Below are 21,441 nucleotides of genomic sequence, written 5' to 3'. Positions count from 1 at the left end.
TCCCCCTGCATTAGTGCATGGCAGGCTAGCTGACCCATTTTTTAATCTATATGTTTACTGACTTGGTGAGTAGACCTACTGACCTCAAACCCATTGAGCAGCCAGGATTCAACACAGTTACATTATGCCAGTAAAATAAAACTATTTGTTAACTTCTTGTCACCTGGTTCAGAGGGGTCAGCTGTGAGGGAGACAGCACCACTGCTGGTGAGAGGTAGCAGCAGCAAGTATGAACAAGTAGGCTTGAATCCTTGCTCATATTCTCAGTTCAGGGTCTTGGGCTGGACCCAGAAAAGGATTTGGGCCTCTTCTCCAGTCTCTAAATTCTCTACCTCGGTTCAAACTTGCAACCTTGAAACCCCCCTCTGAGCTGCACCTTGGTCCAAAGGGAAGGGCCCTATGGAGGTCCCTGGGCACTGAATGTTTTACTTCTCTGCGTGCTCAGAGCAGCTTGGCACTAGCTCATGCCTAATCCTTTTAGGACCTGAAAGCCAGGTGTCTTCATCCCACCATGACCACCTCAGTCCTCCAAGGGTCTGACCCATGAGGTCATCTTGGAGCCTGCTTAATGTCAACCAGCAACATTGTCAATTGCTACTGTAGTCCTTTACAGAGCATAGTGTATGCTCCAATAAATTCTTTGGCTGTTGAGTCCGATGCACACATGACGGTCCCACCCACAGGTAAGGCATACCTACGTACTAGCAATGCTCTGAATCCCAAGCAGCAGAGTCTTTCCTCGTCTGATGTCAGTCATCACAAAACTTTATCCAGTCTGCCTTGCAGCACCTTGGTCCATCTGCAAGCCAACTCTGCCAACCAGAGTAGTATTCTGCATTCCTTTCCCAATCATCCACAGAGATTTCAAACAATGCTAAGTCATCTTTGCAAGCATCCCAAAATCTGCACAGTAGTCTGCCTCTCTTTCTAGACCCTTTGTGAGCTTCAGAGTATAGCACGTTCTTCAGGATCCTGTGATCTGGCATTTGCTTGACATGACCAAGCCACCTGAGTCTCTTTGTGCTAATCCACGTTCCCATGGATGACACACCAGCACGATTTAACACTTCCACATTTGTCACCCTGTCTTGCCATGTTACTCGAAGAATTTTACATGGGCATCTGATATGAAAGCTGTTTAGTCTTTTGATATGTTTGGCATAGGTCATCCATGTTTGAGCCATACTGAAGAGTGGATAAAACACAAGTTCATAAATATGGATTTTCATTTTCATTTTAGCTGACAGTTTATTGTTCTAGGCTCTGTCTAGCAAAAGATCAAAGTTCCTGGCCGCTTTGCCAATTCTACTTGTGAGTTCAGCATCAACATCTACGTTGCTGGTAACAGAGCCAAGGTAGAAAAATTGGTCAACAACATCAGACGACTACCATCTAAAGGTGATATCTGGAACTGGTTCTGAAGAGCCTTGGTACATAACAGTCTTCAAGTTTATTGCTAGCCCAAAGATTTTGCATGAGTCTGAGAACTTGGTAATGAGGTGTTGTAGGGCATCAATACTGGAAGCCACAAGGGCTGCATCATCTCCAAACAATGGGTCCCTTATGATGATGTGCTTCACCTTTGTTTTAGCTTTGAACCTTGCAATGTTAAACAGTCCTCCATCACGTCTAGTACTGAGAGAAATGTCCTCTTGAACATCACAGAACACTTGTTGAAGCAGGAATGAGAAGTAAATGTTAAACTATGTGGGAACCAGTGTGCAGGCCGCCTTCATTCTGTTGTTGATGTTGAATAAGTCAGACTCCTGTTTTTCATAAATTACAGTTGCTTCCATACCATCATATCAGGATTTTACAAGGTTTAGCAGTATAGGTGGACAACCAAGCTTCTTCAGACCAGTGTAAAGCCCTGATCAACTAATCATGTCAAAGACTCTTGTTAAATCTATACAAGCCATGTACAGTGGGATACGCTTCTCCCTGCACTTTTCCTGCAGTGTCTTACAGAGAAGACCATATCTATGGTGAACCTTTCCAAGCAGAAGCCACATTGGCTCTCAGGATAGATTTTTCTCAGCTAATGCTTGAGGTCTAGGTAAAAAAATATGACAAGATTTTTCCTGCAATGTTGAGAAAAGATGTACCTCTGTAGTTATTACAGTCACTTCTGTCTCCTTTGTTTTTATTATGGAGTTAGATGAAACGAGCATCCTTGAAATCTTATGAAATAGTTTTTTCCTTCCAACAGAGTAGCAGTAGCTCGTGCAATGTTTGCAGCAAGTCTTTGTTTGCACATTTGTAAAGTTCAGCGGGTAAACTGTCAGAACCTGAAGATCTGTTATCGGGATCTCTCGATGCATTGTTCCAAGTTCCTTTAATGTAGGTTTGGCATCTAGTAAAGTCATAACATCAAACCCAGGCAATTTGTCTAGTACACACTGGTCTACTACAGACTCCCTTGAGTATATCAATCCACCTCTTCAGTTGCTTCCCCATATAAATTACGATATTATCATCCAGGTCTTTCAACAGAGCTGTCTTGTACTTTGATGGTACAATGGCTTTTCTAATGTCCTCATACAACTGGCTGCTGTTGGATGCTGTCACAGAGACCTAGCCAAAATTCTTGAAAGCACCTCCTGGAAGCTGTTTGAACAGCCTTACAAGCTTCTGTTAGGTTGTTCAGTGAATTAGGAGTAGACTTGTAGGCGATTAGGGCAGTTTTTTTCTTTCAACAAGTGGCAGCAGTACCTCCAAATGGTCTACAAACCAGTTGACATTTTTCTCAGTATTCTTTCCAAATCTCTTGATTGCTGCATTGTACATGCTTGTTTTTAGGACTTCCTGTGCATCTCATGCAGTTTCATTTATTCTGGCTGATTTTGCTACTACTTCAAAGATCCTGTCAACAAACAGCTTTTCAATGATTTGTCAAATGTCAATACAAGGTTGTCCAGCAGCTTTATTGCGGTGGATTTTCTTAGTTTGAAATTTCACTTTGCAGCAGACAAGGGAGTAGCCCGTATTGCAGTCTGTGCTTTGAAAGGCTCATGTATGTAGGATATCTTTCAGGTGTGCATGTCTTGTCAGTACCAAGTCCAGCTGATGCTAGTACTTGGACCTTGGGTGTCTCCACGATGTTCTTCTGATGTTACCAGCAAAGAAAGCATTGGTCACCAGTACTCCGTGACTGGCACAGAGCTCAAGAATTCTCTGACCTTTTTCACTCATATGTCCAATGCCATACCTACCCAGAATCCTGGGCCAGGTCTCAGCGTTGGATCCGACTCCTTGCATCGAAGTCTCCCAAGTACTAGAATGGGCTCCTTCCGTGTAATCCCATCAATCAGTTCTTGCAGCTGTTGATAGAAGCTGTCCGTCCTTCTCATCCCCAGCCTGCAGATTTGAAGCATAGACACTGGTGAGGGTGATGAATCCCTTCTGTAGTTTAACTCAAGGTGTCATGGTACTTATGGACACTGCAATTGCAGTTTCCCACAATGACATAAGTTCATTTCTCATACCAAAACCTACACCATACTCTACTTACTCCTTCAGGTTTGCCATGCCAGTAATCCTTCTTTGTCATGCCAGTAACCAGGTTTGCCATGGTGAAATCCTTCTTCATGTGAAGCCTGTGTCTGAGACCCGAGTTTCTGATAGAGCTGTGATGTCAATTCTGAAATGCGCAAGCTCATTACTCAACACAGCCATTTTCCTCAGACCTGAATTCAGATCAAAGTCATATCCAGGGGTCAGAGTCCATATATTCCAGCAAGCAGTTCTGTTTGTAAAATCAGTTGAGCCAGGATGTAAGAAATGAGGCAGGGCGTGTTTGGCAACCTTTTCTAGGGCTACCCTCATGCAAGGCAAGCAGGCCATCCCTAAACAGGGCTGCTTGGAAATCTTGGTAGCTTCCTCAGGGCCCTTATGCCTCTCAGCCCCCTGCAACCATCTTGCCGAGAAAGTCAGTGCATACGCCTAGGCAGAGTTATGGAAGAACGAAGGCTGCCGTAGACCTGTCATCCCCCCGCCTTTGACCACTGAGCCAAAACCCAAAGGCCAGAACAGGTCTCGACATTCAGTGACACGGGGTGTAGCTTCTGCCAGAGAGCAACCTGAACAGAGCTGCTAACTGCCGGTCGCTTCAGTGTGAGCACTTCTTCTGTCAGTGTGAGGTCCCTTAGCCTTTCTTCAACCAAGAAGTGACTGCAAGGCAGCAGAGGATGCAGTTTAATGCCATGCCCAGCAACATTAAGCTCCTCACAAAATGCAGGGCCAACCACCGCTTTCTTCAAACCATGGCAGGAAGAGAAGATGGGGTTATTTCCCCCAACCCCCTGGCCCCCGTCAATACAACAGCTTAGTGGTCCGAGCACTCGCCTTGCCTTTGAGGAAACCTGGGGTCAGTTCTCTCCTCAAATCTACCAGAAGGGCCCCTCGACTACCAGGCCCTAAGCTATTTCCGGTGCAGACGTCCCTGTTGAAAAAAACCTCAAGACTTATTTTGGACTGAGAGAGCATGAGAGGAGAGGTTTTATTTGTCTAATAGTTTAGACACTGTCTTCAGATGGGTTGTATTCCCAGGTTCACAGACCATTTCTGTATTATTATGTGACATTAGTCATTGGATAAAATGCAATTTTGAGACACCTCCAACTCCTTTTTCTTTGGAGCTCCCCTTTAATTTCTCTCTGCCTCAGTTTCTCTTCTTGAGCTCCACAGGACAGTCTGTGCTAGGATGGTTTGCCCTCTATTTAGCTCCGCATTGGGCATTGAGCACCTACTCTTGGGTTTCAGCCATCCCTGGCATTGGCACTGAGATCCTTAAAAGCATTTAATTCAACAAGGACCTGGGCACAGCCTCTTAACCTAGCTGTAACTCGCATGAGTTTTGTACACCATTGTACATCAGATCAGAGGCTGGAGCAAACCAACCGCTAATCATCTTGCGATAATTGCTACGGTGAATGCTGTTATAGGGTCTTGCCACTAGGTGGCAGAAGAGCAGGAAAAAAGCCATTTTATATTCAGGAAAAAGCTACCCTGGGAAGGAAGCAAAAGTCTTTACTGTTTTCCCTTGGGTAATTCAATGCTACATTTTAGAGGGTTACACTGGTGTACAGCTCCACATTGTCTACTTCTTTTTTTTTTTTTTAAGGGTAGATAAACCTAACACACACATGTTGGGTCCAGTCCCTAAGACTAAACATCTTGAATTTGTGCTCCAAAGTCATTTGGGCTTTTTGACAATCCTGCCTGGGGCCCCCTTCCTGCCTTCCATCTCTGCTTGCTGAGCAGCCCATCACCTCTTAACCAACTCTGGACTCTTGGTGTTTTATCTGTGAATTTTACTTTCAGAGAGATTCATAAGGTTACCCTTAAACCATTCTAAATCTGTGGCATGTTGCCTGGTGTTGAACTTAGCAGAGTTTTCCAGCAGCTGCAGGTTAATGCCATCTCGGAGCTGCAGAACTGTGACTTGCCATTAGAGGATGAGCTAACGGGCACGGCGAGGAGCCAGGACTCTATCCCTTCTCTAAGCACTGAGTAGGTAGGAGCAAAAGCACAGAGCTCAGGGAAGCATGCCTCCCTGGGCTCCATGCTCATGCAACTTGGTGGCTCTGCTACCAGCTCGGAGCTGCCAGGGATTAACCATAGTGATGACATGGATCCCAGGTTAGCGTGCCTCCCCAGACTCCATGCTTTTGCTCTGCCTGGTGCTAGGCATCCCTTTCCCACCCCCAGGATTGCAGGAGGCTGGGGAGGGAAGCAACGCTCCCCCCTCCCTTTCCCCACCCTCCCAATTCTTTTGGCTAGGGGAGAGCCACCTGGAAGTGGACTAAGCTTTTGTCCCTCTGGGGGAAGTGCCACAGGCCTGGCATCCAGCCCAGGGTCCCAGATTGAGTCTTCCTGGGTCCTTGAAGTTGGCAGCATGGTGTCATGTGGGCTGGGGTCATACTCACTGGGGTGGGTTGGGGCCAGTACCACCCCCTGGGCAGTGAAGTTTAGGAGGGTGGAAAGTTTTTTTTCAGAGGTAGAAGGGCTGGAAGCTGTGTATCCTGGGATGCTAGATGACTGCAAATTGGTCGTTTTATCTCCATGGAGCGGACTAACAATTCACTAGCTTGAGCTAGGTAAAGTGACCTAAAGATAACCCTTGCCTGAAGTGGCATAAATACTTAGAGTTTAACACCCTTTAATGTATGGACATTTCTGTCTTAAGTGACTTCAGAATTGTATAAAGGTAACTTGTAATACCACCCTTAGAAATGCTCTAGGCCTCACTGATGCCAGCAAAGTAATCCTTTGTGATAGCAGCCATGTTGCTGGCACTAACTGTACCTGAAGTCGGTGGCTGGAGGGTAGTATGATTCCAGCTGAAGCCTACCCATCCCCTGCTCTGAGCCTTGCATGGGTGCTGGTATTCTACCCAGATGCCCTTATGAGAAATGCCATGGATGGGCTTGGTAGTCCTGCCCATGTGACTGTTTCCTTAGCCTGCCAAAAAAGAGATGTCTTCCATCCTGTGACCACTGCAGCTATGAATAGCAGCACCATGCCCTCTGGATCCCCAAGTATAACCATTCTCTTTTCTTTCTGCAGAAACACCCTGCCGTGCTGACCACACCTGAGCATACTGTGGGTCTTCTGGGGGCCACCATTTCATGGGCCACCAAAGAGAAATCAAGCAAGAAGCATGTTTTAGAGGTAAATATGTTCAGTGCAGCATTAATTCTGCTGTGTCCTCTGTATGTAGCAGGGGAGCATGCCTTGGCAAGGATTACACCAAAATCATTGGACATGCAACAAGCATGAAAAAGGAGTGGACACATCGTAATTAGCCCTATGCTGGTGTAATTCACTTGCCTCTGGTACAGAGCCAGAAAAGTCGGGGTGGAAGGGACTGCTTCAGGTCACCTAGTCCAACCCCTTGCCAGGGGCAGGGTGAGCCCTGAACAAACCATTCCATTCAAATCCTTGTCTAATCTATTAGCTAAAACGACAGAATCAACCCTGTCACACAACCACAAGACATAGCACCCTAACCTGCCACAGGGCAAGTGGGGGGATCATGGCGGCCAATGTCCTGTTGCTGCCAGGATTGTTAAAATATACTCAAGAACCAAAGAAGAGGGCTGTGCTCCCAGCTACAGAAGAAGGCAAAAAAATCCCCACAATCTGTACCAGTCTGACCATGGGGTAAAATTCCTTCCTGACCCCAAAAGTGGTGATCAGTCTGATCTTGAGCAGAGGGGCAAAACCCTCTAGTTAGGAATTTCCAGATTTTAGTCCCACGGAGAGCGTTGGCATACCCCAGTCAAAACGCCCAGCCTTGGCTGCAACCAACACCCAGTGCTTCTGAGGCAGGTGTGGTGGGGAAATAAATCCTGATGCATGTAGCAGCAGGAACTGGAAAAGTTCCTTTCCAGACCTGTGCAGTGGAAGAGCATGGGAAATATACATAGTATAGCATCAGCATAGCATAGTTGCTCCTCGATTTATACTTGACCATTGCTTATCCAGCCTCTTCTTAAACACCTCCAGTATGTAGATTCCACAACTTCCCTAGGCATAGTAGTCCACTGCCTCACTGTTCTAACAATGAAGAAGCATTTCTTGATGTCTAATCTAAATGTACTTTACTGCAGCTTCAAGCCATTGGTCCATGTCCTGCTTCAACAAGAGAGAGAAGGTGTTTTCCCTCTGTGGCAGCCTTTCTGATATTTAAGAATATTGTGTCCCCTCTTAAGCGCCTTTTCCACAAGCTGAACATGTCTCTCCTCATATGACTTGCCTTCCAAGCCCTTTCTCATTTGTCACCCACTTCTGGACCCTCTCTAACTTCTCCATGTCCTTTTTAAAATGGCGAGCCTGGAAGTACACACACTACTCAAGATGAGGCCTAACTAGCGCCAAATAGAGAGGTGCTATCACCTCTCATGTCTTATACTTAACGCTCCTGTTGATGCAGCCCAAAATTGCACACGTCTTACGTGCAGCTGTGTTGCCCTGCAGACCATACTGAGTCTGCGATCCACCAAGACTCCCTCCATAGTGCTGCCATCCAGCCAGTTGTCACCCATTTTGAATCTGTGTTTTTGATTGTTTTTCCTGATGTGTAGCACCTTGTTTCCTTTGAGTTGACTCATGGCTAGGAGTGAGGTTAATTGATCAATGAGACCATTCCTGTCACAACTCAAAAGTTTTCTTAGGGTATGCAGTAGCAGAGACGTATTGGTACGAATAAAGACCAGGCTTGGATAGCCTTGGATTCAGGAGGAACAGGTCTGCTGGCCAGGTGTCTTTGCTTTCCTGAGGACTCTCACTGAGTTAGGTTTAGTGTGTTTTTTTTCTTCTGGGCTTCAGGGAAAGTCTAATTTGTTGCTTGCGCCGTGCCTGATATTTATAGATGCTAATAATTGATCTCTGATTGATTGGTTTTATTTAAATTTTCTTTTTTTCTCAGCAACTTTTGGAACTGGATGGAACTGGATTTTAATGGATCTGGGAAAGAGGTCTAGGGATCACCTTGGCTAAGGCTCTTTATTTTGGGTTGTCTGATCCCAGTCTGTTAGTCATCAGTTAATCTTTACTTTAATCAAGATCTTGTTAATCAATTGAAATGTTTTTGAGATGGCAGAAGGAAAGATGTCTTATTTCCCACTGAGGCTTGCCCTTTGGCTTTTGCCAGTTACTTACTTACTGTGGCCTGACAAGGCTGCTTTGCTCTTTCCATCCTCAAGGCTGCCTCTGTGTCTATAATCATTTAAACATGTTAGTAAAATACACTTATCATAGCAAAATAACTATTAATACTTATGGTCACCTTGCTTATTAATGTTTTAGGATGCAGTTGTAATACAGAGTATTTAGGATACAGGCTCTTAGCTTGCTGTTCAGTCATATTTCTGCAGCTTTGACTCAGATTTCCTGAAAATGGCCAAAGCCTGACATCTACGCTTCCCCTGCAGTTTTCTTATGCTTTGGATAGCGTATATTTGATCGAGTTATATTGCTGCTTGTCATCCATAACTCATGCTGCACAAGCCTATGCATGGTCTACAATCTTGCATTTGTCAGCATTGTACTTTACCCTCTTAGCTCAAACCCAGGTTTCCAATCTATCAAGATCCTTCCAAATTGTGCTTCTGTCCTACAGAAGCAAGATCCTGTCCAAATTGTGCTTCTTCCAAATTGTGCTTCTGTTCCAAATTGTTCACAGTCCTCCTCAGTTTCATGTCACCTGCTAATATGTTTAAGAAACTCTCTATTTCAGCACCCAGTTCATTAAATAAATATGTTGCATATTATTTGGCCTAGGATAGTCAGACCCCAGTGGGAATCCAGCCAGAAACGAATTCCATTTTCACACGGATCCATTTATAATTATCATTTTACTTGCAGCTATTGAGTGAGTTGTCTATCTGTCTTGTAGTAGGTGTATAATTCTAGCCCACATCTTCAAGTTGTTTGAAAAGGTCATGTGGGACTTTGTCAAAAGCCTTGCTGACGTCCAGATACACTATATCCACTGCATTCCCTTCACCCAACTAGTTATCTTGTTGAAAAAAGGAGTTCAAGTTTGTTTGGGACAGTTTGTTCATTGTAAATCCATGCTAGCTGCTCATGATCAGCTTTTCTGATATGCTCTGATATGGACTTTCTTATGATATGCTTGAGTAACAAATAACTTCCCATATATTGAGATGACTAGCTGATTATAGTTCCCTGGCTCTTCCTCTTTAAGATGATCCTTATTAGCTGTCTGGGTGCAGCTTAATTTTTCTTTTGTGAAGACTGAGGTAAAGTAGCTGGTGAGCAGCTCTTCTTCCTTTGCTGCTTCTCTTAAGAGTTTGCCTTGGCTATTTAACAATGGGCCCACAGCTTCCTTGGTCTTTCTTTTCTGGCCAAGACACTTAAACCTCTTGTTGTTCTTGCCTTGCTGTCCATAACATCTGGTGGCAATGAGTTCTACACTGTAATTATACATTGTATGAAAAGCTTCCTTTTGTTAGTTTTAAACTTACTTCCTACTACTTTTATCTTGTGACCCCTAGTCCTTGTATCGTGAGAGATGCCAAATAATAAATCCCTATCTACTTCACCACTTAGTATTTCGTAAACCCTTATCATGTACCCCCTCAAGTGTCTCTCTTCTAAACTTAACAGGCCTAGCCTCTTTAGTCTCTCCTCATATGAAAGCCCCTCCATACCACTAATCATCCTTGCTGCCCTTCTTTTTTTGATGTGTAGGGACCAGAACTAAACCACAGTATTCAAGGTGTAGATGCACCATGGATTTATAAAGGAGCATAATGATGATTTCAGTTTTGTTTACAATTCCCTTCTTAATAAGGGAAGTCCCTTTTTCATTTGCCTTTGTGATGGCTGCTGAGCACTGTGGTGGTGTTTTTAGCAAGCGGTTCGCAACAATTCCCATATTTCTCATCTGTGGTAAGAGGTCATGTAGAGCCTGTCATACTGTAGTTATAGTTTGGATTATTTTTGCCCATGTGCATCACTTAACACTTATCTACTTTGACTTTCATCTGTCGTTGAGTTGCCCATTAGCGCAGTAATGGGCTGATCCTTCTGTTTTTCCTCGCAGTTCACCTTGGTCTTTACTACTTTGAATAATTTTGTGTCATCTGTAAATATGGCCACCTCACTACTCATCCCTTTTTCCAGATCACTTATGAATATGTTAAACAGCACTGGTCCCAACACAGATTCTTGGGGACCCTCCTGTTTACTTCTTTCCATCCTGAAAACTCCCCACTTTATACTCACTTTTTTGCTTTCTATCTTTAAACCAATTACTAATCCATGAGCAAATGTTCCCTGTAGTCCCCATGACTACCTAACTTTAAGAGCTTCTGATGAGGGAACTTGTCAAAGGCTTTTTGGAAGTCCAGATATACTGTCAACTGGATCATCCCATCTTCTTGCTTATTGACACCCTCAAAGAACTTCTAGTAGGTTGGTGAGGCATACTTTGCTTTGACAAAGCCATGTTGAGTCCTCCCCACCAAGTCACGTCCTCCCCAGCAAGTCACGTTTACCCATGTGTTGAACAAGTCTTACTTTTATTATTGTTTCTAGCAGTTTTCCTGATTCCCCTCTAGGGCATTCTTTAAATATGGGAGTCACATTAGCAACTCTCCAATCCTCTGGTACCAAGAAATATTAGGAATTTTTAAGGAAATGGTGAACAAATCTGAAGGCATCATTATCTCCCTTTATAAATCCATTGTGTGTTCACACCTTAAATACTGTGCCAATACTGGTTGTAAACTTTGTCTTCCTGGCTTTTGTCCCTGCAAGTTCTTATTATTTCTTGGTGTGCTTCTCTGGTGACCTGCCCATCTTTTCATTGTCTGTATGCTTTCCTTTTGTATATGAGACACCCTAGGAGCTCCTTGTGCAGCTACACTGGTCTCTTGTTTGTCTTGTGCTTCCATCGTATCAGAACAGCTTCTTATTAGGCTTCTAATATTGTGCCTTTTTAAAAGTTCCCAGCCCTCCTGAGCCCCTTTTATCCATTAGTCTTTCCTCCCATGGTACCTTGCATCTCCTTGAGCTGGTTGGAATCTGCCTCACTTGAAATCCGGTGTGTTCTGCTGACTTCATACTTTCCACATCTCAGAATCCTGAATCCTCAGATTGTGATTGCTGCCCCCCAAGTTTCCTGTCACCTTCACCAGTTCTTCCCTGTTGGTCAGGACAAGATCCAAAATAGATTATCCCCTAGTTGTGTCCTCAGTGTTCTGGAACAAAGTTGTCTTCCACAAAAGTTAAAAACTTGCTTGACATGTTGTATTTGGCTGTATTATTCTTCCAGCAGCTACCCAGAAAATCAAGAGCTCTCATCAGTACTATCTCATACCTTTTTTTTGGATAATTTTATCATCATCTTAAAGTGCATCATCCATGTCTTCTGCCTGACATGGCAATAAATCCACACCGTTATATTGGTGCTGTATCTTTCATCTTCACCCAAATAATACATTATGATCTATTACCCCCTTCCTCCTGAACCAGAGAACAAATGTATATATATTTTTGACACCACCACCTTTCCCCTCCTCCCCCCATCCTTTCCTTCCAAAAAAAAAGTATATCCTTCAACCTTTATGTTGCAGTTGAAATAGCTGTCCCACCAAGTCTTTCTGATAGCAATCAGATCATAGGACTTTTCACAGGCTATGGCTTTCAGCTCATCTTGTTTGTTCCCCATACCTCTCATTTGTATACAGACAAGGGACTTATTTTTGCATTCTGACCTAATCATTTTCATTTTGCATCCCTTGTTGCTATCCTGTGGCTCTATGGCCCTTTCCCCCTGTACTGAACATTTTCCAGTCCTCATACCTCTGTATTTTTTGTATATTGGTAGAGAATGACCACAGGAAAAACTGGGGTGAAATTACAAATGGAGTAAGGGCCATGTACTCTCAATTATCCTGGGATAGACATTTGCTCAATGCAAAAAGGCTATGAATTGCTCCACTGACACCTAGTGGTGAGAAACTGTAATAGTATACTTGACTTTACAAAACCATGTATATACTGCTTCCCCACCTTGTCTGGGAATAGCCATACCAATATAAGGCAAATTTATTCTAGGATAGCTGTATTCACATGAGGGGTATACCAGTATAGCCATATTTGGGGGGGTGGGGGGCAGAGAGGAACTGATACATAGTTAATCATTATAAAAAGGCTTACAGACCAGGCACTCTTCCATTGGAGACACCCAGACTGGCTGCTCTTCAGTCACCCTTCTTCCCTTTTTAAATTAGGCCCTGTCTACAATACAGAATTCTGCAGGCAGAGGGGTGGGCGTGGGCGTGGAGAGCTCTCACTCCATACCCGATGTAGTTCTGCTGCAAAACCCCCAGTGCAGACACCATCACAGCTGCCACCTGAGGAAGCTGGCATAGCTCTGATGCTCTGATGGCAGAGAAGCTCATGCTGACAGGGATGCATCTACACAGAGAGCATCACAGTTTGAGTAGCAGCAGCCTATAGCATATGGTCAGCCTTAGAAGTGAGTGTCAAGTGTCCCAAGGCTATGCGCTATTATTGAGGGGCACCTGGACTTCATGGGAAGAGAGGTTAAAAAATGGCAGCTCCTCCACTGCTGTAGGAGGGCCTGTCGTGTGTGCATCTCCCCAAAGACTCTCTCTTGAGCAGAAGAACATCTTGGTCATTTTAGTAAATGTAGGGTCTTATACTGGTGTGGCTGGATGCTGACTGGCTGTGGGACCAAACTGCAGATGGATGTTTAACCTGAAGCCTCTAGCAAACCAAGGATATAGCTGTAGCTTATTAGCTAGTATTATTAGCACCAAGATGGCTGAGATAAGATCCTGATGGTGCTGACCAGTGTAGCATTATCCAGCAGCAAGCCCTGCCTCACAAACCTTGCAGTCTAAAGGAGACAAGTGAGACCAGGCATGAACAAGGAGACCAAAATAATTAGGATGCCCAAGGTGGTGACATCTGCTACCACTACCTCAGCTGACTGTGGGTAGAGGTGGGAGGGACAGCACCAGGTATGCCTCTGAAGAGGTAGCTACATGAAGGGAGGAGCCAAGAGGGCTTCAGTGTGAAAGCAGAGCCTGGGTTAGGGGGAGGCTGAAGCAAGGGCTGCCATCCTTGAAGTTGGGAGTTGTTCTCAGCCTACGGTCTCAGCTAGCAGTGCCTCTGGAGCTGTGACTTCCCAAGATGCCTGCTGGGCCTTTGGGCTATCTTCTGTATCCACTGTGTGCCCAGCAAAGTTGGCAGGAATCTGGGCATACAAAAGGCATAAAGTTGGGCTGTGACCTGACACAGAAATTGGGACATCCTGCTTCTGTAAGTGTTGTCCCATCCTGCTTGGGACAACACTTACAGAACAGCCCTGTTGCATGCACCCAGGCCAGGACAGCCTGTTGGTTCCTGACCATGTGGTCAGGCTACCCCTAGTTGTATAAAGGAGAAGCTTTATTTCTCCCTATGACCGACAGCAGAGCTGTTGCCAAATCAGACTGCAAGGTTTCTTGGGGCAAATCTTGCCTCCCTGTTTTCCTCCCTGTTTGGGGGCATGTGTCACTGACTACACAGCATCTCTCATCCTGACGATGTCAATGCTTCTCCTTTTAGCTGAAGACACGAGACGGCTCAGAGTATTTGATCCAGCATGATTCTGAGGCCATCATTGCCCCGTGGCAGAAGGCAATCTCTGAGACCATCAGCCAACTGGTGAGGATGTACTTTACTTGGCTTCAATATACATGCTGATACTTTAGGGCAAGTCAGGTCTGGGCACTGAGCCTGGGATCCCTCCACCAAGTAGCAGCAGGAGCAACTCACACTCGCACAGGGGCCAGGCCATTTTGTTCAGAAAAACTTTGCAGAGCTCTTGTTGTAATTGGGGGGGGGGCCCTAGACCCATCTGAATCTTTCTAATGTGGTTTGCGCACCATGCCAGCGTCCTTGACAGGGGCAGTAGTCTTTTTCCACTGCAGCTCCCATTCTTGTTTCCTTCCCCATCCCCTCTTCTGCTTTGCACCCCTGCTCACCCAGCCCTCCCTCTCACCAACCCAGCTCCTTGGACAAAGCTATGTTTACAATGTGGCATCTTCAGACACATTTAACGAAGTCACTCTTTCCAGTGAGATTTCAAGATACTTGAGCTACTAGCAGCTCCCTTCAGATGACCTCAGGTTCACAGGAAAGGTTGGGCTGGAAGGACCTCAGGAGGTAATCTAGTTCATCTTCCTTGGCCAAGGCAGGATTGTCCTTGACCCTGACTAAACCATCCCAGCCAACCTTCCTCAGGGGTTCTCAGCAGTACTGGATGCCTCTTGCTCCCCACCAAAGAGTTTGAGCTTGGGACAAAGTTTCAGGTATACCCCTATTGTCATCTATTGGCAGTCATGCCTTGGAGTCCTGGTCCAGGACAGGGGCTCTGTCATGCTAGGCAGTACACTAACACACAGCAAGACAATTCCTGCCACCAAATGCTTAACAGGCCCAGTGACTATTTCTAAATGGACTAGCACCCAACACGTTTGGGTGTCGGGGTGAGAATTTCTGACTTACCTGTGGTCTTTCTCCAGTGTAGCACTGATGTGCGTCTCAGGCTCTTGGTGAGAGCATAGTGCTCCCTGCCTGTTCTTAAATGCCATTGAGCCATACTGGGTACTTAGGAGGGGGATGGAAAGTAAATCTCATGTTGTGCCTGTGTTAGTCCACAGACTTTTCTCTGGAGGATGCTGATGAAACTGCAGCAGACTGCGCATTTAAAGAACGACTAGGAAGTAGTGAAGAGAAGAGGACTCCAGGTTAGTAACTGAGACGAAGGCAGTAGCTTGCCAGGTGCCACACTGCATCACTGCTCAGGTCAAGGTCCCAGCACTGTATGCATCCACACCCATCTTTCTGGTGCAGGGTTACTGGCTGTGGACACATCGTACTGAGCTAATGATCTGATGCCCTTTGGGAACATGCAGCTGAGCCCTGGGGCCTGCCGCGTAGGCTCTTCAGGCTGAATAGTGGAATTGTAGGGCCGTGTACCAAGCTGTGTCCTGGGAGGCAGCACAGAGGTCACAGGAGTGGGTGGTGAAGGTAACTGTTCATATGTGGAGTCAAGGCTGTGGGCACTCGGAGGCTGCTCTAACCAGCACAAGCAGCCATTTATCTTCTGGCAGCCTCCCCAGAGCCACCCTGTAACTCAGTCTCCATAGCAGCTCCAAGGTTTATGACTCTCCTCCATCTTGGCCTTGCCCTGGTGTGCCCAGACTTTGCAGAGAACAGCACAGAGCAGAGGACTTCTCCAACAGGCTTATGTGGCTCATTTAGAGCCCAGTTATACTCCCAGAGTGAACAGCAGCAGCTCCATAGCAATTGCTGCACTCCATTAACAAGCCTTCCTGGTAAGGGGGCAAGACAGGAATGCAAAGGCAGGTGGTTTCACCTGGCTCAGCAAGCTACATATATGGCTTGTTTGCAAAGCTGTCTTCCATTGCTGGGGAGGATGATGAGGCAGCAGCACTAGATGCCCCAACTGTTTATGGGTGCATGAGGCAGGGACTGTCTCCTGCTTTGACAGAGAAGCTGGAGCATGGTGTTCCATGGTACCAAGCGTCCAGGAGCAGTGGGATTGGGGAAAGTGATATGTATCCTACAGATCCCAAGAAGGAGGGTCTACCAAATTGGTAGGTAGGTGTGGACGGGATGTGCCAGAGTGCTGGTAACCTATCGCTGCCCTTGGTGGGGAGGCGAGCAGGCCGGTGGGATCCATCCTCCTCCAGTAGAGGGGGGGACTTGGGAGATGTCTCTTTTTTCTGTCAGCTGTTGCTGTATCTCTAACTCTCAGCTCTCCCTGTTTCCCCCGTCCATGTCACCCTGGCTGGCAAGTTGGAGAGATGCACTTGTGGGAAAGATGCTCCATTTAAGCCAGCAAGTTAGGGAGAGCTGGCTCAGGGCATCCTTGCTGCCCCCTTGTTTGAGGGGTGCCTCCTTCTGTGTGCCCCAGTCTAGGGCTGAGCCCAGAGACCCCCTGCTGTCCTCCTTCAGTGTGGGGGCTTTGCTGGAGGTTTCCCTCTGACTAGCTCTGCCTTGTCTCCTGCAGGCTCTGGGCTGTCAGCTGGCACCACGAGCTCTGAGAGTGACTCCAACAAGGTTCGAAACAAGCTGCTCAAGTTCCTTCAGCGACGGCCAACCCTGCAGTCCCTGCGGGAGCGAGGATACATCAAAGGTATAGGCCAGGCTGCCCACATGGGGGGACAGGGAAGGGGGACATCTTGTGGGGGAAGAAGCAGCCTTTATTCCAGGAGCTGAGGGGATTCTAGCACAACCATTTGGGGAAATGGGGAAAGTCTAAACCATTGCCTATGCCCAGGAAGGCTAGACATTCAGGGCATCCCATGTGAGTACCTGATGGGGGGCACCACTACCTTTCAAGGGGTGGGGGAATATGGCTGAGTCCACCCTGTTGGGTACAGGAAGAAATATCCCTCAGCCTTGGGCTCTTGTTCAAATGCTGTTAGCAGTGAAACTACGTCATAGAGCTCAGCTGTGGGTGCAGAGGGTGGGTTGGTCAGTCAGTCAAGCACACTCATACTGCATGTAGTGGTGTGATGGGGTGTGCACATGGTGTAGCCCATCCCTCACCCCTGCAGGATGACGGACACTTCATTTCACCCAGAAGTTGTGGCCAGTGCAGATGCAAGATCCAGCCCCGTGATCTATATGTGCCACTTTGGTTCCCACTGCTGTCGGACCTGAGCACCTCTCAGTCCCTGAAATGTATTTATACTTGTATGCTCCTGTAAAGCAGACTGCAGGTACTGCGTGTTCCCTATCTGTCCAAAGAGGCTAAATGCTTTGCCCAAGATCCTACAGGGAATCGGTGGCAGAGCAGAGACTTGAACCCAGGCAAATCTTTACAGTGTCTTTAGTCTGAGAAACTACACTAATTCTAACTGTTCCCTGAGCCTCCAGCTTAATGCCCACTGTGACTGAATAAGATCACTTGCCCTCCAGCTTGCTGCGCATAGCTAAGCCATTACGCTCAGGAAGCCAGAATTGTCTGTGAATTCTGTTTGTACCGCATCTGGCACAGTGGGGCCCTTGTCCAAGGTTGGGGCTCTGAGATGCTACCATAGTGGTCTTAAGTAGCAGGAATATATGGACGGGTGACGGGCATTGCTAACACTGCTTACACAAGCAGTGTCTTGGGCTGAGCTCACCTCTCTGAGCTAGGGTGGCCTCTTGTAGGTATTTGGATATCTATGGCGATATTCCTCCTAGATTAAGTCCTTTGGGGTTGTCTGTTCCGTCCCAGCTGAATTGAGAATTCTCAGCTGACCCCCTTGTCTACAGCTATGTAATGTGGTTGGGGTCTTGTGGTTTGTTTTTCAGATCAAGTGTTTGGCTGCTCTCTGCAAGTGCTGTGTGAGCGAGAGCGGGGCATGGTACCAAAGTTCGTGCACCAATGCATCCAGACAGTAGAAAACAGAGGTAGGCTTGCAGACTGGCATGATGGGAGAGCCAAAAAGGAATCCCTGCCTTGCGTAATGGAGAGGAAGGGCCCATCTACATCATCACTGGCACAACACCCCCACCTGATTGACCTGGTGAACACTGGCTAAAGCTCGGAGGGGCTGCTTCTCAAGTGTCTCTGTAGCCAATTGCTGTAATCACTAGAACAGCATGCTCCTGCCTGTGCGCTGTATCATCAAATGCTGCCGTGGAAAGGTTTCTTTAGAAGTAGAAGAGAAAGTGATACACAAGTTTTTTAATCCTTTCCAAGCTGCCTTCACCTCTGATTGCCCCCTCTACTGTATGTGTGCGATGCAGAGTCTTAAACCCTTTCTGCTGCGCTCCAACACACCGCTCCCTCAATGTGAGCCCAACAGATCAGGCAAATGGGGCTATCTTCACTGTAGTTGGAAGATCTAATTTTAGATCTAATTTGCTCAGGTAGCAATTTTGGGGAAAATGCAGCAAGATGAGCTTCAGTGACAGCTGAACAAGCCTGCCAGGGTACTCAGGTGGCTAGCCTAAACTGTCACTGCAGTTATTACCCATGCTAATTAGGTTATGGGCATGCCAACCTGTTGTAGTCATACCCTAGCTGTAGATTAGGCATACCCCAGCAGTCTGTTCATTCCTCCTCCTCCTCATTAACCTTTTCCTAGTTAGGGGTGGATCTAAATGGTGGTTTTTCTCTTTGCTCTGATAGGTTTGGACATTGATGGACTGTATCGAGTAAGTGGAAATCTGGCAACGATACAGAAACTGCGCTACAAAGTGGATCATGGTAGGACTGGTTTCTTTGGGCTTTTTTACCATTTCATAGCTCTCTTGGGTCTTGTATAGACATTCATTTTCTCCTGGGAGAGTTGCTGCTCTCCCAAGAGAAACCATGAATGTACAGATATTCAGGCTTTCTCCCACAGTAAAAATGACTGCTCCAAGAGAGAGAGAACCTGGGAACAACCAGAGTGAAATCATTCCCAGGAGAGTTTATCCTGGGAGAGCAAATGTCTGTACATGCTGTGTCTCGTCTCGGAAGAGAACACAGTCCTCCCAGCATTTGCCCCTCCTTCCTAGGGAGATGTTGTATCCCTTGCTGGACTCTGCTGATCCAGCAGAGAACAGAGCACACCCCCTCACAATCCCCACTTTGCGCTACAGGGAAATAGGCCTGACCATGAGCAGTCTGGGTCAGCCAATCAGAGAGGTGTTGCCAGGCCGACTAAGGAAGACGGCAAAGCATGCTGAGATGTCCCCCAACCTGGCTGCACAGTATCGGCACTGTAAGCTCTCCAGTCTTCAGGGGGCTCAGCTTGCGAACGTTTGTACGTGCAGCTCTGGCTTGGTTTCTTTTACCAGGGGAACACGCCTGGGAGAATTCTCCCCGATTCTGTTTGAATGTGTGTATGCAGCCTTAATAAGCCCCCCTTGGATAGTTTCTTTAAAAAAAAACAAAACAAAACCTTACAAACAAAAAAACCAAAAGAAAGAAAAATAAACAAGAAACCTAGTAGTGATTTTGGAAGTCTGTTGTCTGTGAAAATCAGTTGCTGCAATATTGTGTCCACATCTGGAAAAAGGGAGCTGAAAAATTAGAGTGGGGGCATGGACTAGTGGTTTAAAAACCTGGGAAATGTGCCTCCATGAGCAGGGTTGCCATATTTCCAGTTCCAAAAAAGAAGATGCCTGTTGGGAGGGTATAAAACTGTGCGTGTGTGTGGAGGGGTGTGGGGGCTGTGATATGCTGGTGCCCCAGCCCTGTGAGGAAGGGCACTGGCCCTGGTGCTGCCAGCCCAGCCATGCAGCTCCCCACTGCCCCGAATGGTCCCCCTGCCCCCTTCCCCCACTGGAGGGGCAAGTGCCTCCCTCCGCACCCCTGTCTCGCACCCATTCCTTTCATACACACCCACCCCACAGCCCCCTGGACAGTGTCCAAGCCCTGACTTTCCACCCCCCATTCCCCATAGACTTACCTGCATCTAGCTGCCAGGGCTGCTCCCAGCACCCTGCCTGGCTGCATGTTGGCCACATGCATGTGTGTGTGCATGCACACAGACATGGTGCCCCTTGCCTCCAATTGCCCCAGCCCCAAGCAGTTCCTGCTAGGGCAAAACTGAAGCTAAGCAGAGCAAAAGCTTGTTCATATTTTAAAAAAACACCTGGACAGAGATTGGAAGACCCAAAAAGATGACATGTCCAGGAAAAAACTATCCATAAGAGACTAAAAGCACTGAGCTCCTTCCATCTATGAAAACCAAGGTTAAGAGGCAACTTAAGCACATCCTGCAAAGGCCAGTTCTTGTGTAGACCCCTGTTAAGTGTAGCTGGGCACATTGGGCCCTTTGAAAACTGGCCATGGATCTCCAGCACAGGGGAGGTTGCTGATGGCTGTTGGGCTCCTTAATGTATCAGATGAAGGTGAAACATGATCCAGGGGCCCAAACTGGAACCAAAGTGCAAACTGTCAGCACTGAGGGTGACCGAACATTGGAATAAGGGGCCTAGGGAAGGATGGGCTCTCTCACTTGCAGCCTTAAAGATGAGACGTCTGTCTTGTCTATTACCTTCTTCAGCAGAATTCTGTAGTAGACCTAGGAGTTAGTGGTTTGGTCCAGGACTCTCGGGGCCAGGTTCCTCTTGCCTGTGCTGTGCACAGGATTGTGTAGGGGGATGGCAGGTGGAGAAGGAGGGAAGATGGGTCTTGTGAGTGCAGGGGCGTGGGGCTGTGCAAGGGAATGGAGTTGGGCCAGGGGATCAAAAGAATTGAAAATCCCTGGTCTCATATATTCGTTATCGCCCTGCAGATGAGCATCTGGACCTGGATGACGGCCGGTGGGAGGATGTGCATGTCATCACGGGAGCCTTGAAGCTTTTCTTCCGCGAGCTGCCAGAGCCCCTCTTTCCTTTCAGCCACTTTGATAAATTCATCACTGCCATAAGTATGGATATAAGGGCTAACCACACCCTGCTTGTCTATGCTGCCTGTGTCATTTAGCTAGCGTTCTACCCAGCAGGGCCATGTCCACCAGGATTTCCCCAGTATATTTGGGTTCTGGCCCCAGGACCAAACAGGCACTGCCCATCCAGCCTGCTGGGGCAAAATATTGAGCACTACTGGTCTAGGCCATGGCCTAAGGCACCCAAGCTGTCTGCATTCACAGTCTGATTTTCGAGCAATCAGCTATGAATATGGACCAAGCAGTCTTGTGTTTGAATTGTTTTTGGCAGGAATGGCTTTGAACCTGGTTGTTACCAGCTGGATCTTAGTTTGTTAGGCAAACCCAAATTCTCATAAAGGAGGAGGATTATTTTATGGCTTCTGGGCCACAGCCTGTAGTGACAGCCAACATGGTTCCTTGAGGGAAAATGCGACTCCCTTCTATCTAAGTTCATGTCTGATTCCCACTCTGAGCACACTAGGACATGTGGATTCATCCTCATGGCATT

At 46.8% G+C, this 21,441-nt stretch overlaps 1 protein-coding gene across 1 annotated transcript in view; it reads left to right on the top strand.

Moving 5' to 3' along the window:
- LOC102369999 (rho GTPase-activating protein 27) overlaps positions 1–21,441 on the top strand; it is a 62,200-nt gene that overhangs the window by 35,566 nt on the left and 5,193 nt on the right. Inside the window, exons 7-13 of the mRNA XM_025207339.1 lie at positions 6,568–6,672; positions 14,113–14,211; positions 15,203–15,296; positions 16,586–16,711; positions 17,878–17,976; positions 18,701–18,778; positions 20,799–20,933. Coding sequence (XP_025063124.1) covers positions 6,568–6,672; positions 14,113–14,211; positions 15,203–15,296; positions 16,586–16,711; positions 17,878–17,976; positions 18,701–18,778; positions 20,799–20,933 — 736 coding nt within the window. The remainder of the gene's footprint in view (positions 1–6,567; positions 6,673–14,112; positions 14,212–15,202; positions 15,297–16,585; positions 16,712–17,877; positions 17,977–18,700; positions 18,779–20,798; positions 20,934–21,441) is intronic.

This window comes from Alligator sinensis, unplaced genomic scaffold (genome assembly GCF_000455745.1).
Source record: "Alligator sinensis unplaced genomic scaffold, ASM45574v1 scaffold919_1, whole genome shotgun sequence".
NCBI classification, from domain to species: domain Eukaryota; kingdom Metazoa; phylum Chordata; order Crocodylia; family Alligatoridae; genus Alligator; species Alligator sinensis.
This window is presented reverse-complemented; position numbering and strand designations above follow the sequence as displayed.